Source organism: Bombus bifarius, unplaced genomic scaffold (genome assembly GCF_011952205.1).
Source record: "Bombus bifarius isolate JDL3187 unplaced genomic scaffold, Bbif_JDL3187 scf7180000008882_frag, whole genome shotgun sequence".
In the NCBI taxonomy this organism is placed as follows: domain Eukaryota; kingdom Metazoa; phylum Arthropoda; class Insecta; order Hymenoptera; family Apidae; genus Bombus; species Bombus bifarius.
The window spans coordinates 1-14,851 of record NW_022884848.1 but is presented as its reverse complement, the minus strand read 5'-3'; the positions used below and the strand labels follow the sequence as shown (position 1 = coordinate 14,851).

Genomic DNA, 14,851 nt, shown 5'->3' with positions numbered 1-14,851 from the left:
ACTCGATGTATCACTTTCCAAGGCGACCACACGAATGCCTCTCTGATTAAAATCTTTTCGTAATACGACTGCATTTGTTTGTTATATTCTCGCTGGACACATCGAGAAGGTTCCAATCGTTGTTGCTAGGCAATATCTGTCAAAAGTTTGTTATATACTCCTTGGAAACATCGAAAAAGATCCAAACGCCGTTGCTAGGCAGTTTCTGTCTGGAGATTGATTCCTCATACAACGTGTGTCCCATTATATCGACATCTCTAAAGTACAATTCTATGTGATTTCTAGGGAGAACAATACAACCGATCCACACCTTCGTCAGGCAAAACGTTTGTCCCGTGACCGTGGCTACGTTCAGCGACCAGTTGTCACCTCGAACCCACTTTCGCTTTTCACAAATGTCAAACAATTACAGATGACAATTACTTAATTACAGTTATGATAAAATCTGGGCTAAAGCATTAAAAGGCTTTCTCAAAATTGCATAGGGAAGGCTCCGGTTTTCATTTCATCTCCGACATATATATACATATTATACTATTGTCACTTTAAAACAATATTAATAAATAAATGTTCTAATTGCGGTAGAATAAGGAAAAACGAGCGACAGACGAAAAATTACTTCGATATCAAACAAAACTAAAGACCCGTCACTAAAAACTTTACTGATGACATTTATGAGCAGCCATGTTGGATTTACACGCGTCATGGCGAAAGGAATATTAGGGATTAATGAAAGTCAGGCGCGAGAAACAAATCATGAAAACACATTGTTAACACTTTTCTTTAATAAATTCTATGCGCAACTACAAATGTAAAAAAAATATATATATATATAATTAATTAAAAGGGGGGAAATATAAAATTGAAAAAAATAACAAACGTAAAATAGATAACCTAACACTATCACATTCAAAATATATATATTGAACACAAAACAAAATACATCAAAAAATTAATAATAATAAGGAACATCAAACAGCGAACCAACGAAATTGAAGCAGCTACACTAAATCAAAATCGAAGCAAGGAGCTCCGGGATAAAGTTCGCTGAACTCACGCATACACCAATAGCGCACAACAGGGGAAATTCCCTTTCTCCCAGAAGCATGGTGACGAAGATGTGCCTCCAAAACCTCTTCGAGAATTTCATTCGCAAAACGAACTTTCACGCAACGATCGGTATCAACGATTTCAACCAGAGGGGGTTCCCTCTCCAATACGACGGTCTCTGCATCGAAGAAATTCTCGTCGAAAGTAACCAAATCGTCAAAGCCCAATTTCGACACGGCCTCGGCACCAATGTTGAATAGTTCCTCCAACCACTCTGATACTCGTGGTTTATCACAGGGCCGCATGCGTTTGATTGGTCCTCCCGAGTCGCCCATGGGTTCTTCGGAATCCCTCTTTCGCTTGGGCTGAGAACAACACGGTATATTTTAAATAAAACGAAACAGGACGAATCAAGCGGACTAAAAACAAGACTAAATACGTACCAGGGAAGTCTGGAAAGGACCCTCTGATGGAAACGACTCCGCAAACATTGTTCGAACGTCGATCACCGAAGCCTAGGGAAATAGCAAAAAAGGAAAAAACAATCAAAATCACAAAAACAACCTTAATATGCAAACATCCAAACTTACGCAAAACAACTCGAAGGAGGAGGTCCTTGTTATGGGAGAGCAGCGGAGCTGCGCGTGTTTACCCAGTAAACATTGAAATGATAATGATGCTGCAGCCATCAGCCCTTCCACGCGCCGAAGAACACCGGTAATTCCCACGGTACAGCACGTGGAAGTTTCTCGTGGAAAGGATTAGATCAGCGTGGAATGCTTCAAATCTCCTAGACGCTAGCTCAGCGGAACACAGGACTGATAAAAACTAAGTCGAAATATGGAATTTGCATTTTGTCACGTACGATTCCAAGAAGCCCAAACTGCAACATCCCGATTCCCACGGAAGCGTACCCCCAATGGACCACCACCCCGTGGGGGATGGCATTATAAATAAGCGTAGCAACATAGCGCAGCGCTCATTATTATTCTGGTGAACATTCTTATTACGGTTCATTATTCTTTGTTCATTATTATAGTGTCCATTCTTCTTATAATTTGCGTTCGTTCATTTTTTATAGTGTTCATTCCTTACGGCTCATTATTCTTCGCTCATTAGTTTGTTCATAATTCTTGTGATCGTTTGTTATTACGGCCCATTATTAATTTATTACTACGTTCGTTATTGCGCTCGTCACTGCGTTTAGAAATTTTGTATAGTATTTTGCGTTTCGGGGTCTTAATTTTTTCGGTCAAGAAAAGAGAGTCGCGACTAAGTAAAAAGAAAATTTTATCTTTGAAGTCCTCATTTCATCGTTTAAACACAAACGCGCATTGTAATTGCGGTATTAATCCAGCTAAGTGAATTGCTCAGTCTGTATTAAAATAGATAAATAAAGTAAGAGTTGATAGTAAACTATATTCGAGTTCAAATAATAAACTCAACAAAACTTCGACGACCACCGGAGCGGCTGAGGCAATGGCACCAGACAGCACCTACTCCTCAAGGTAAGAAAATTAATTTTGAAAATTTCCTTCTTCCCTGGTAATCTCGTTGCCCTCGAGAATTGAATTAGAACTTCCTATCATCGATTTCGTTTTATTTTCGTGAATGGTTTTGAAGATAGAATCATTGTTTAAACTTTTAACAAAAGAGTTGTCCGCTGTGTCGGCTTGTGCGAACGGTGTTTTCAACTACTGAAACATCCACTGATCTTCGCATTCCTCCTCCCATTGTTGGTAAAATATTACCCGTCTTTGGGCAAGGCTTGCGAAATCACATAAGTCCCGCACAGAAAGGACTATTAAATACATCGTCGGGGTCAATCGAAAATTAAGAACAATACCGGCGTTGCTATTAACTGATATTCTTGCCATCATTGCATGCGATTGTAAGAGAGATATAACAGAACAATTTCCCTTCGAGAATTTAACCAAAGGTTCGTTCGCTGTGTTGGCTTGTGCAAACGGTGTTTTCGCTTATCGAAAACACCCATCGATCTCCGCATTCCTCCTCCCACTGTTGGTAAAATATTACCCGTCTTTGGGCAAGGCTTGCGAAATCACACGAGTCCCACACAGAGAGGATCGTTAGAATCATCCCCGATTATTAAACTCAAAAGGCAAGAAAATCGTGGTGACAGAATCCATCGTAGTAAATGAATTGAGTTTCGGTCCTAACGGCAAACTACTACAGCGAAATTAAAAGAGAAGAAGAAGTCAAACGTAAAAATAAATTTATATAAAACAACGAAAAATCTCACATTCCTATCCAATCCAGCAACGCTAAAATATATATTATCTAGCTAATAAAATATATATATAATAACCTAAGCCATTTTACATTCAAATAAAAATCCGTTCAACGAGGAAAAATATTTATTGTACCCAGCTTTAATCCTCTCCCGTGCTAGTATCCCTGCGCATAGCAGGTTAGCTGAAAAGTGGAATTCGTTTACCAGTTGCATTAAGCGTCAGTTAACGCTACCCATTAAGCGTAAAAGAAAATAATAAAAATAAAATATTTTGAAATAGTCCTTAGACTATTTCTGGTGGCAGCAACTACCGTATTAATTAGAAATCTAAATCAGTATTAAATACACAATAATATCATTTCAATTTATTTCCCTTCCGATTAAATTCAAAACTCAAACTATAAAAAAAAAATTTTTCAGTAAAATTTAACTTTAAATTTGATCGATTTAAACAAATAGATACGTAACAGAGTAAAGTAATAAATTTTTGGTGGCAGCGGTGGGATACGCTCCACGGAGGATTAAAGTTGGTTTAAACGGTTCGATTCGCTCCACAAGGGATTAAAGTTGTCACGATTATCGATAAAATATATACCTAAGAAATAATGTCGACTAAATTAGAATCGTTGGACAAAGGCATGATCTTGATGTTATCGGAAAAACTTAAAGCATGGGATGCGAATTTTCGCGACATGAGTACAACAATGAATAAATTACAAGACGATGTGCGTTCACTGAAAATAAAAAAGGAAATCAAGACACCCGTATCATCGCCGATAATTTCCCAAGCGACAATACCGATAGAAGTTAATCCCCAATCAATTAAGTTAAAAGATGCAATAGAGACAGTACCAGTGTTCGACGGACATCGACCCTCGGTATTTCGATTTTTAAGAGCATGCGAGCGTGCACGAAACATGGTTCCTAGGCATCAAGAATCTCAGTTAGTAAAATTATTAACGAATAAGCTTCGCGGACACGCGTTTCTCGCCGTAGAAGACACAGAAGTAATAAGTTTAAACGATTTCGGGAATAAATTAAAAGATATGTTCGGTCCGGGAAAAACGGTTAACGAATATAAAGGGGAATTAGCTACAATATTTCAACGACCGGGAGAAGATATTTTGGACTACATAGAACGCGTCAAAGATCTCAGGCTGGCGATAATGAACGGGGAAAGGTACGAGTACGGCACCGTATTTCAAGATAGGATAGATCGAGACACGAGGGAAGCTTTCGTTAAGGGGCTCCCAAACGAGGTGTATTTACGAGTAAAGATAGCAGGATACCAATCCTTGGACGATGCGTACCGCTAAGCCGTGAAAGCAACACGAGAATTAAAACAAGTGAACAATAGAATTCGATACCAACGTCCGACACCTTCGGATAATTATAACCAAAACAACGCTCATCCACCATACAATAGTATCTATACTGTAAACAACCGCCAGGACTGGAGATTTGTACCGCCGTCGCAGAAACATCTAAACAACCCGGGAATAGAAGAAAATGTCAGGAAAGAAACAAGAGCAATAACTTGGGAAGAAAAACGCATAAATAAATACCTCGATAGAGATCTAAATCAAAAGAGAGATGCTGATCATTTCAACCAATCAACTTTTCAATGCAAACACCATTCCGTTGCTGTGATAAGGGATAATGTCACGTTAAATAATAAAAGGACGCACGGTGCCATAGACAGGATCATGAGTGAGAAATTTTCTGAGTTACCAAACAAGATAAATAATGTTAGTGCCAAAGAACTTTCAGACAAAGCAGAAACTAGGAAATTGAACGACGAGACGACAGGCAATGCTTATCCACTGCCTAACATCACAGAGATATTGGACCCGCTGGGAAGTGCAAATCGCCTCTCCACGTTCGACTTGGCAAAGATACAAAAGCAAGACTCCACGAATTTCGTGAATGTTTCAACCATAATAGGAAAAGAGATAGCGAGTGCATCTCACTCAAAAACTTCTATAAAACCATCAGAAGGAAACTTTATCGAACACAAAGCCAAATCATTAAATTGCAAGGAAGATCACACTATAGAAAATAAAAATATAGCTATCCCTAAATCCAAAACAGAATCTATAAGCAAAAAGGTTTGTAATAAAAATTCAAAGAATAATTCCAAATCTACCAAAAATATTCCTAAACGTTCCATACAAATAAATAATAATTTAATTATAATAAGCACTTCCAGTAAAACTATTCATCCTGAAAAGATAGAGAAAGATAAAGGTGCTGCGAATAAAATAAATGAAGAAGAAAAAAGGGTAACTAAGGAAAAGGATTCTAAACATTTTCAAGCTGAAGAAACGCAAGTTCAACGAGCTCAAAGAAATCAAAAGGGAGAAAACAGGGAATCACCAGTCGAAGATATATATAAAAACTTGAATAAATATGCTAGCCATTGGATTATAATTGGATTAAAAATACTTTATTGGTTACTACATCTAATATTTGACGTAGGTAACATAGTAAGTAGTGCTGATCTTATGATTCCCCCAGGAAAATATGGATGGTATCACACTATACTATATACAAAATATTTTTGGGTTAACATGGCTGCGGCACTCTCAAAAATTTGTATCTTAAATGCTATTAGCAAGCAATTGGATAATTGGATCAATGTCAGTAAACCTGTGTCTTGGCGCAAAATAAAAACTAAAATGAAGGAAAGGAACGAAATTCTCCCCGCACAAATTAGTTTCGGACATCTAGCCAGAGAACCTATTGGTGAAGTAACAATCGAAGAGAACACGGAACCAACATGCGCAGAATATCTCGAAGATCTGTTCGAAAAAATTAACACCGTACAACGAATGGCAAGAGAAAATTTGATAAAATCCAAACTAAGACTAACGATCGATGAATTAACCCTCAAGATTTTAAAACAGGAGATTCGATATATCTACTAAAAGAACCTAGTAAAGGAAAATTCTCCGATCAATATACTGGACCATACAAGGTGCTAGAAATCTTGCAGAACCAGAACGTCAAGATTGAAGTAAAAGGGATTCCGCGAACAGTGCACTTAAACAAGCTAAAACTAGCGCATAACCGAAATAAGCAATGAATAAAGTGATTTCAGTGGGCAACGTAGTGCGGTAGTGTATGTTGTAGTGCTGTTCGTCGAATAATACAGATATCGAACACCTAAAAGAGAAAAGGAAAAATTATTATATGTACTCTAATTATTGTTTGAATATAAAACGTGTTGATTCAATAAATAATTAAAAGAGTGAAAGTGAAAGTTACCTTGTGAACAAGTAATCATCATACGAGAAGGTTTACGTGCAAAATAGGTTATGGATCTCGGTTTGCGAAACACCATGTACGACAGCCAGCTGAAAAATAAATGAACAAATTAACTTCAACTGCCTTAATGCAAAATACAACAGTACTAAATGTTATAACAATACTATGGAAGCATGGCACTGTTCGTCGAACAACACAGATGGCGGAAACCTGAAAAGAAAAAGAAGTTTATTACAAATGATCCGATTACTGTTTGAATGTAAAACGTGTTAGTTCAACGAATAACTAAAACAGTGGAAGTGCAACTTACCTCGTGAACAATTAATCACCATACAAGGAAGTGTACATGCATGAATGTCGCAGATTAACAAGAAGAAATAAAATAGCTGATAAGTGTATAAAGTGGTTAGAAAATAATTAAGATAGATTAATTGAAAGTAAAAGGATATCTTATTATGTATTAATCTACGTAGTATTGTTATATTATTATATCTAACATGTAGAAGTGGATTTTGTAATACACAATAGCGGTCGCACACACAATGCATTATACACATATTAAACTAAATAAACTAAACAGTACCTTTATGGCCACAGATATAAGACGATTGAAGACAACCGTAGTAAGTATCCAAGGCATATCGAAGAATCAGGTGATGTTGTGGGAATGATCTAGGTAAGTGATGCAGCATCGGAAGAGTAGAATCTGAAGAATTACAGACAATGTTAATCTAACAAGTAGGTTTTAATCACTAATAAGGGAACTAACTCATATCATACACAAAATAATAGCAAATAGCAAGTACATGCAATAATAAATTAATAGGGAAAATAAGAAAGGTTAATAAACACAGGAATAAGTTAGAAATTAATCGAGATGGACTAACTAAATATTAACAACATGACTGAACTCGGTGCAAAGGAATAAAGTTACGTTACACAAAATATCTGGTAACACAATACACACAAAAAAAAAGAAAAAAAACATTAACTAAATTAAACAAGATTTATATAAATGCGAGTCACGTATAATCAAAACAATGACTATCGAAATTCGAAAACAACACAATCTATGCTATCGCATTAAGGTAGCACACGGTATTGACACACACAATACCATGAAACACAAACAATATTACAGAAACACTACAAAATAAACTATAATGATTAACAAATTAACTATTTCAACAACACGCTACTGTTGACATTAAACAAACGATACACGCAAGCGACCATGTTGAAAATTCGTCGCACGCACCCCAACACAAATAATAGCTAATACAATGTAATACAGCATTATAATAGCAATGCTAGGTACTGAACACAAAAAAAAATAATAAAAAAAAAAGAAAAAAAAGAGAGAGATAAGGAAAATATATATAATAAACAACAACTAACATAACCATAACATATTATATATTATACCACATACAGGGATACAGTATTTGTACAAAGGGATAGGTCCGAACAAAACTTATAAAAAATTATAAAATATATATATTAACTGTTTTCGTATGTATGTCCAGAACAGGTGGCGAGTTCATCGACCCTAACATAGAGGACTCAGACGGGCCCGTACCCGCATTCGATCTGGAAGCGACGGAGGATGTTCAGTCTTGCCTCTGTGTTCGGTTGATACGTTCTGTCTACCATTTAGATAACGGTCATCTTTGTCAAGACTGTTTCGATAACTTAGATCCAGACCACCAGGACCTATGTGACGACCCACCCACTCATTTCATATGCGGAGTATCTGCAAGAACACGAATATCATACTGTCGTATGTGTGATATAAACCTAGCGGACCTACAACCCGCTATATCATGCCTCCAATGCATGATCGTTTACACTAATCTAACTCACCTTGAAAGAAACTTTTTAGTTCAAGGAATAGCAATCCGCGCCGTAGAACTATAAAGTACTTGTATGCTACGCACAAGACCAAATACTGATGCTATCCACCTGTAAACAACCGACATTTATAATTATGCATATAATTTTCACTTATGTTTACCAATATATATATGCACGCATGTTGTAAAGTGGGCGATATCTATGACACTCACTTCCATTGATAATCCGAGTGACTCGTAAAATAAGTCGTCATATTTACCATTACACGCACATATATATATATTCAAAGACAAGCTATAATTGTAATATCTATTCCTATAGATAATATATACTTATATATTTATAACGATAAAACAAATCTCATCTATATTACTTAGCAATACGTATGCATATACGTATATAATTATAACCCAGGTAGCATTCATGGTATTTATTTTCACCGATAATAAGTTTTAACAAAAAAAAAAAAAAACATATAAATATAAATTTTTTTTATATATATTAATAATAATAAAAGATTATTCTTATTTCTAATAAACTCGAGAGTAAGAAACAATTTAATAAATTGTTAATAGGAAGATGAATCGCCTGGTCATCGTACTTACCCTCATCAAAATAGCATACGGCCTGGTAGGATATGACTGCAATGGCAACCACCTCAACGTTACCACTATCTCTCTAAACTCCATCGGGGACTGCAGCATACAGCCTACAATGACTGAAACCCAAGATATTTATATACAACTACTTCAACTCTCAGAATTTGAATTTACCAACGTAAGGCAATGCAAGGTGCAAATAACTCGAATTGTATATTACTGTGGCATGCACTTTCACACGTCGGCAGTGCATAACGGATTCGCCGAATACCTCCATGAAACAACCGACCAACAATGTGCAAGGATGCACCAAGACGGCACATTTTCACTCGGACCACAAAACCTTATAGTTGGCCTAAAAGATAATGCAACAGAAACAAGGTCGCTTGTCCTAGCCGGCAAGCTAACAGACGACGGCAGCTGCCAGGGAACACAGTATGTAGACCCATACGGGAGCTGGGAAAAGGTCGTCGTACAAGCAACAGTAAGGATAAGTTTAAAATCAGCAGTTGTGCCAGTACGGATCGAGGCGAACAAAATTCTACTGAAATCAGGAACAGTATGTACCTTTAGCGAAGGAAACTGTCTAGACGCTGAAGACGGATACACTTATTGGCAACCACAACCACCCTCACCATGCAAATTTGATCAGTACGATGTGCTATATGAAGGAATTGCTACAAAGATCCAGGAAATAAAAACCAACAGAGAATCAGCACAACCAGTTTACGCACTAACAACGCAAGAAGTAACATTTGCACTGACTAAAACCGGAGAACAGCCACTGTGTGGATATACCCTACTATCCACCGAACACCCCAAATAGTTGAAACAACAAGAGGAAATACGTTTATCTCCAAAAGCAAGACAGCAGTCGAAAACTTGGACATATTCGCATACGTCAACTCAAAATTCATTTACGTAGAGAAACATATTAAACGACAAATGACAACATTGTACCATGATATACTGACACAAAGATGTACCACGCAGAAGAAACTAATAGAAAATGCTTTAAGCTTAGCAATCTTACTGCCCGATGAATTTGCATATACCATATCCAAAACCCCAGGACACATGGCCCTGATCGCAGGAGAAGCAGTCCACATAGTCAAATGCATTCCGGTACAAGTAAAAGTACGACATACAACAGAATGCTACTCGGAGCTACCCGTTTGGCAAGGGAATCGCACCGCATTTTTAACGCCAAAAACACACATCCTAACGCAACACGGAAACCACAGAGAATGTAGCGCGGTACTACCTACGCTATACAATATCGACGGACTCTGGCACAAATTCGTACCAAAACCCATGGAAACAATTGCACCACAGGAACTCCGCCCGGACGTACGCCAAACGTGGCAATATTCAGCACCATCGTCGTTGGCCACGAGCGGAATATATACCCAAAAAGACCTCGATGCACTATGGGACCACGTCATGTTCCCGGCAGAAAAATCTGCAGTTTTGAACACATTGGCCAGAGGAGCAACAGGAAAAACAATCGTCCCTGGAACAGTAAACATCCTGGGAATGATGGACGAAAACACATTAACGACAATAGCAAAAAATACCGTATCAAGCTTATGGATTGGTTTTATGGAATTTGGAACTGTCAGTGCAGCAATATTTGGAATACTTGTAATATTTAAACTAATCAAGACGATAATAGATATAGCCATACACGGATACCAGTTACGTGAAACTTACGGATGTGGAATCGCCCTATTAGGAGCAATATGCGGCTCAGTTACCCACCTGCTACTATACCTCAAAAGAAAACGAAATATCGATGATCAAACAGCACAACCTCGAGGGATATCGATAACACCGGTAGTCACTTAACAACCAACGCCATCTACGTCCGCCTTGAGCGAACTCAGAGACACCATCAGTCAAATTTCCTTTGGAAATTTGAACTCCAAGGGCGGGGGTGTCACGTCCCGCGTTCCGCACGCGCCGTAACAAGAACAAGAAAACTATTCTATACAAAACGCGCGAATAAAGATTTGAATGCACAAACGAACACACGGCGCTACGAAACTAAAGGAAGGATTAACAAAGCGAGGGCGACTAATAAATCCAACCAGTATAAAATAAAATAAATAAAACCAGCTAACGGATTGAACGAGTTACGAACCAAACAAATAAACCAGGAAATAAGAATAACTACAAAAAGGGAAATAATTGAAGCGCCAGAAATACATGTATATATAAATATATTTTAATCAATCAACTTGGAGAGTTACATATAAGTATAAACATATATGCTAGATATGTAATAAACTAGTAAATATTAGTGTTAGTGCTTATAATACTATGCAACAAATACAATATTATCAATTTATGAATTATAAGTATATACGAAGTTAAAAACTAATAGTCTAACGAATATATAAAACATACAATATTGTATTATTAAAGAAATAAAAGTTACATTGTCAGAAACATATATATTCTATACTACTACTAATCTATGTGCATTCTACAATCTGAAATACATATTTAAAACTAGCCTACATGCCGGTAAAGCATTATAAAATAAGAACTACATTATGAAACATGCATGTCTCTATATAAACATATAAATAATCTATTTTCTAAACTAAAACCACTATTAATAATCTACAAAAAAAATAGAACACACAACGCAACACTTGGGACCAAGCGACAACCTGTCGACAGGCCAAACGCTCAAAATAATTAACACCGCAACGACTTGAGGAATTGCTTACAGAAATTCTGTCATCAAGCACAAATATGTAAACACACATTAAACGCACAATAATCTAGAAACAAAACCTTCAATACTATGTTGTCACAATACAAAATATATATGTATATATGAAATCAAATGATTGACACATAACCTCAAATACACAACACTATATCACAAAAGAATCTAAATGAAAATCACTTTGCCAGAAATATATACATATATACGTGTGCGTGTGCGTGTTCTATCTTATTAAAAGAAATTAATATAAAATAAATAATTAACATTTCATTTCGTACGAACACTACATGAACGAGAGAAATATACATATAAATACGTATATATATATATATATATATAGATATATATATATGTATGTATGTGTGAGTGCATATGTTTTATATTATCGAATACTCTATAAAATAAACTACTCAAAACAATAAATAACGCAATCGAAGAATTACAAAACATTAGCCATATTGAAGTGACACACAACATAAACATATATATATATATACATATTATACTATTGTCACTTTAAAACAATATTAATAAATAAATGTTCCAATTGCGGTAGAATAAGGAAAAACGAGCGACAGACGAAAAATTACTTCGATATCAAACAAAACTAAAGACCCGTCACTAAAAACTTTACTGATGACATTTATGAGCAGCCATGTTGGATTTACACGCGTCATGGCGACAGGAATATTAGGGATTAATGGAAGTCAGGCGCGAGAAACAAATCATGAAAACACATTGTTAACACTTTTCTTTAATAAATTCTATGCGCAACTACAAATGTAAAAAAAAATATATATATATAATTAATTAAAAGGGGGGAAATATAAAATTGAAAAAAATAAGAAACGTAAAATAGATAACCTAACACTATCACATTCAAAATATATACATATATATATATATATATATATATATATATATATATATATTGAACACAAAACAAAATACATCAAAAAATTAATAATAATAAGGAACATCAAACAGCGAACCAACGAAATTGAAGCAGCTACACTAAATCAAAATCGAAGCAAGGAGCTCCGGGATAAAGTTCGCTGAACTCACGCATACACCAATAGCGCACAACAGGGGAAATTCCCTTTCTCCCAGAAGCATGGTAACGAAGATGTGCCTCCAAAACCTCTTCGGGAATTTCATTCGCAAAACGAACTTTCACGCAACGATCGGTATCAACGATTTCAACCAGAGGGGGTTCCCTCTCCAATACGACGGTCTCTGCATCGAAGAAATTCTCGTCGAAAGTAACCAAATCGTCAAAGCCCAATTTCGACACGGCCTCGGCACCAATGTTGAATAGTTCCTCCAACCACTCTGATACTCGTGGTTTATCACAGGGCCGCATGCGTTTGATTGGTCCTCCCGAGTCGCCCATGGGTTCTTCGGAATCCCTCTTTCGCTTGGGCTGAGAACAACACGGTATATTTTAAATAAAACGAAACAGGACGAATCAAGCGGACTAAAAACAAGACTAAATACGTACCAGGGAAGTCTGGAAAGGAACCTCTGATGGAAACGACTCCGCAAACATTGTTCGAACGTCGATCACCGAAGCCTAGAGAAATAGCAAAAAAGGAAAAAACAATCAAAATCACAAAAACAACCTTAATATGCAAACATCCAAACTTACGCAAAACAACTCGAAGGAGGAGGTCCTTGTTATGGGAGAGCAGCGGAGCTGCGCGTGTTTACCCAGTAAACATTGAAATGATAATGATGCTGCAGCCATCAGCCCTTCCACGCGCCGAAGAACACCGGTAATTCCCACGGTACAGCACGTGGAAGTTTCTCGTGGAAAGGATTAGATCAGCGTGGAATGCTTCAAATCTCCTAGACGCTAGCTCAGCGGAACACAGGACTGATAAAAACTAAGTCGAAATATGGAATTTGCATTTTGTCACGTACGATTCCAAGAAGCCCAAACTGCAACATCCCGATTCCCACGGAAGCGTACCCCCAGTGGACCACCACCCCGTGGGGGATGGCATTATAAATAAGCGTAGCAACATAGCGCAGCGCTCATTATTATTCTGGGTGAACATTCTTATTACGCTCATTATATTTTGTGCTCATTGTTATTACGGATCATTCGTATTACGTTTATTATCCTTGCGTTCATTATTATAGTGATCATTGTTATTACCGTTCATTATTCTTGTGCTCATTATATTTTGTGTTCATTGTTACTACGTTCGTTATTGCGCTCATCATTGCGTTTAGAAATTTTGTATAGTATTTTGCGTTTCGGGGTCTTTAGTTTTTCGGTCAAGAAAAGAGAACCGCGACTAAGTAAAAGAAAGATTTTATCTTTGAAGTCCTCATTTCATCGCTTAGACAGAAACGCGCATTGTAATTGCGGTATTAATCCAGTTAGTAAATTGTTCAGTCTGTATCGAAATAGATAAATAAAGTAAAAGTTGATAGTAAACTATATTCGAGTTCAAGTAATAAACCCAACAAAAACTTCGACGACCACCGGAGCAGCTGAGGTAATGGCACCAGACAGCACCTACTCCTCAAGGTAAGAAAATTAATTTTGAAAATTTCCTTCTTCTCTGATAATCTCGTTGCCCTCGAGAATCGAATTAGAACTTCCTATCATCGATCTCGTTTTATTTTCGTGAACGGTTTTGAAGATAGAATCATTGTTTAAACTTTAAACAAAGGAGTTGTCCGCTGTGTCGGCTTGTGCGAACGGTACTTTCAGCTACTGAAACACCCACTGATCTTCGCATTCCTCCTCCCATTGTTGGCAAAATATTGTCCGTCTTTGGGCAAGGCTTGCGAAATCACACAAGTCCCGCACAGAGAGGACCATTAAATACATCGTCGGGGTCAATCGAAAATTAAGAGCAATACCGGCATTGCTATTAATCGATATTCTTGCCATCATTGCATGCGATTGTAAGAGAGAAATAGCAGAATAATTTCCCTTCGAAAATTTAACCAAAGGATCGTTCGCTGTGTTGGCTTGTGCAAACGGTGTTTTCGATTATCGAAAACACCCATCGATCTTCGCATTCCTCCTCCCACTGTTGGTAAAATATTACCCGTCTTTGGGCAAGGCTT

General features: G+C 37.0%; 3 protein-coding genes across 4 annotated transcripts; 1 reads left to right on the top strand and 2 right to left on the bottom strand.

The window, feature by feature from the left end:
• Positions 1-948: 948 nt before the first annotated feature.
• Positions 949-1,963, bottom strand: LOC117213383. Of its 2 annotated transcripts, none has more exons than XM_033458733.1 (3): positions 1,641-1,963; positions 1,494-1,565; positions 949-1,415 (listed from the first exon to the last, which is right to left on the bottom strand). In XM_033458733.1, the coding sequence occupies exons 1-3, from the start codon at positions 1,737-1,739 to the stop codon at positions 1,002-1,004; spliced, it is 585 nt and encodes a 194-aa protein (XP_033314624.1). In that variant the 5' UTR covers positions 1,740-1,963; the 3' UTR covers positions 949-1,001. The 2 variants fall into 2 exon arrangements, with proteins under 2 accessions (XP_033314624.1, XP_033314625.1); XM_033458734.1 differs by having other exon boundaries at positions 949-1,409.
• Positions 1,964-8,263: 6,300 nt separating this feature from the next.
• Positions 8,264-9,954, top strand: LOC117213385. Its single transcript, XM_033458736.1, has 2 exons — positions 8,264-8,351; positions 9,001-9,954. Exons 1-2 carry the CDS (start codon positions 8,314-8,316, stop codon positions 9,848-9,850), a joined length of 888 nt encoding a protein of 295 aa, XP_033314627.1. The 5' UTR covers positions 8,264-8,313; the 3' UTR covers positions 9,851-9,954.
• A 2,765-nt stretch (positions 9,955-12,719) lies between these two features.
• LOC117213384 lies at positions 12,720-13,751 on the bottom strand. The gene is made up of 3 exons (XM_033458735.1): positions 13,413-13,751; positions 13,266-13,337; positions 12,720-13,187 (listed from the first exon to the last, which is right to left on the bottom strand). Exons 1-3 carry the CDS (start codon positions 13,509-13,511, stop codon positions 12,774-12,776), a joined length of 585 nt encoding a protein of 194 aa, XP_033314626.1. The 5' UTR covers positions 13,512-13,751; the 3' UTR covers positions 12,720-12,773.
• Between the last annotated feature and the right edge of the window lie 1,100 nt (positions 13,752-14,851).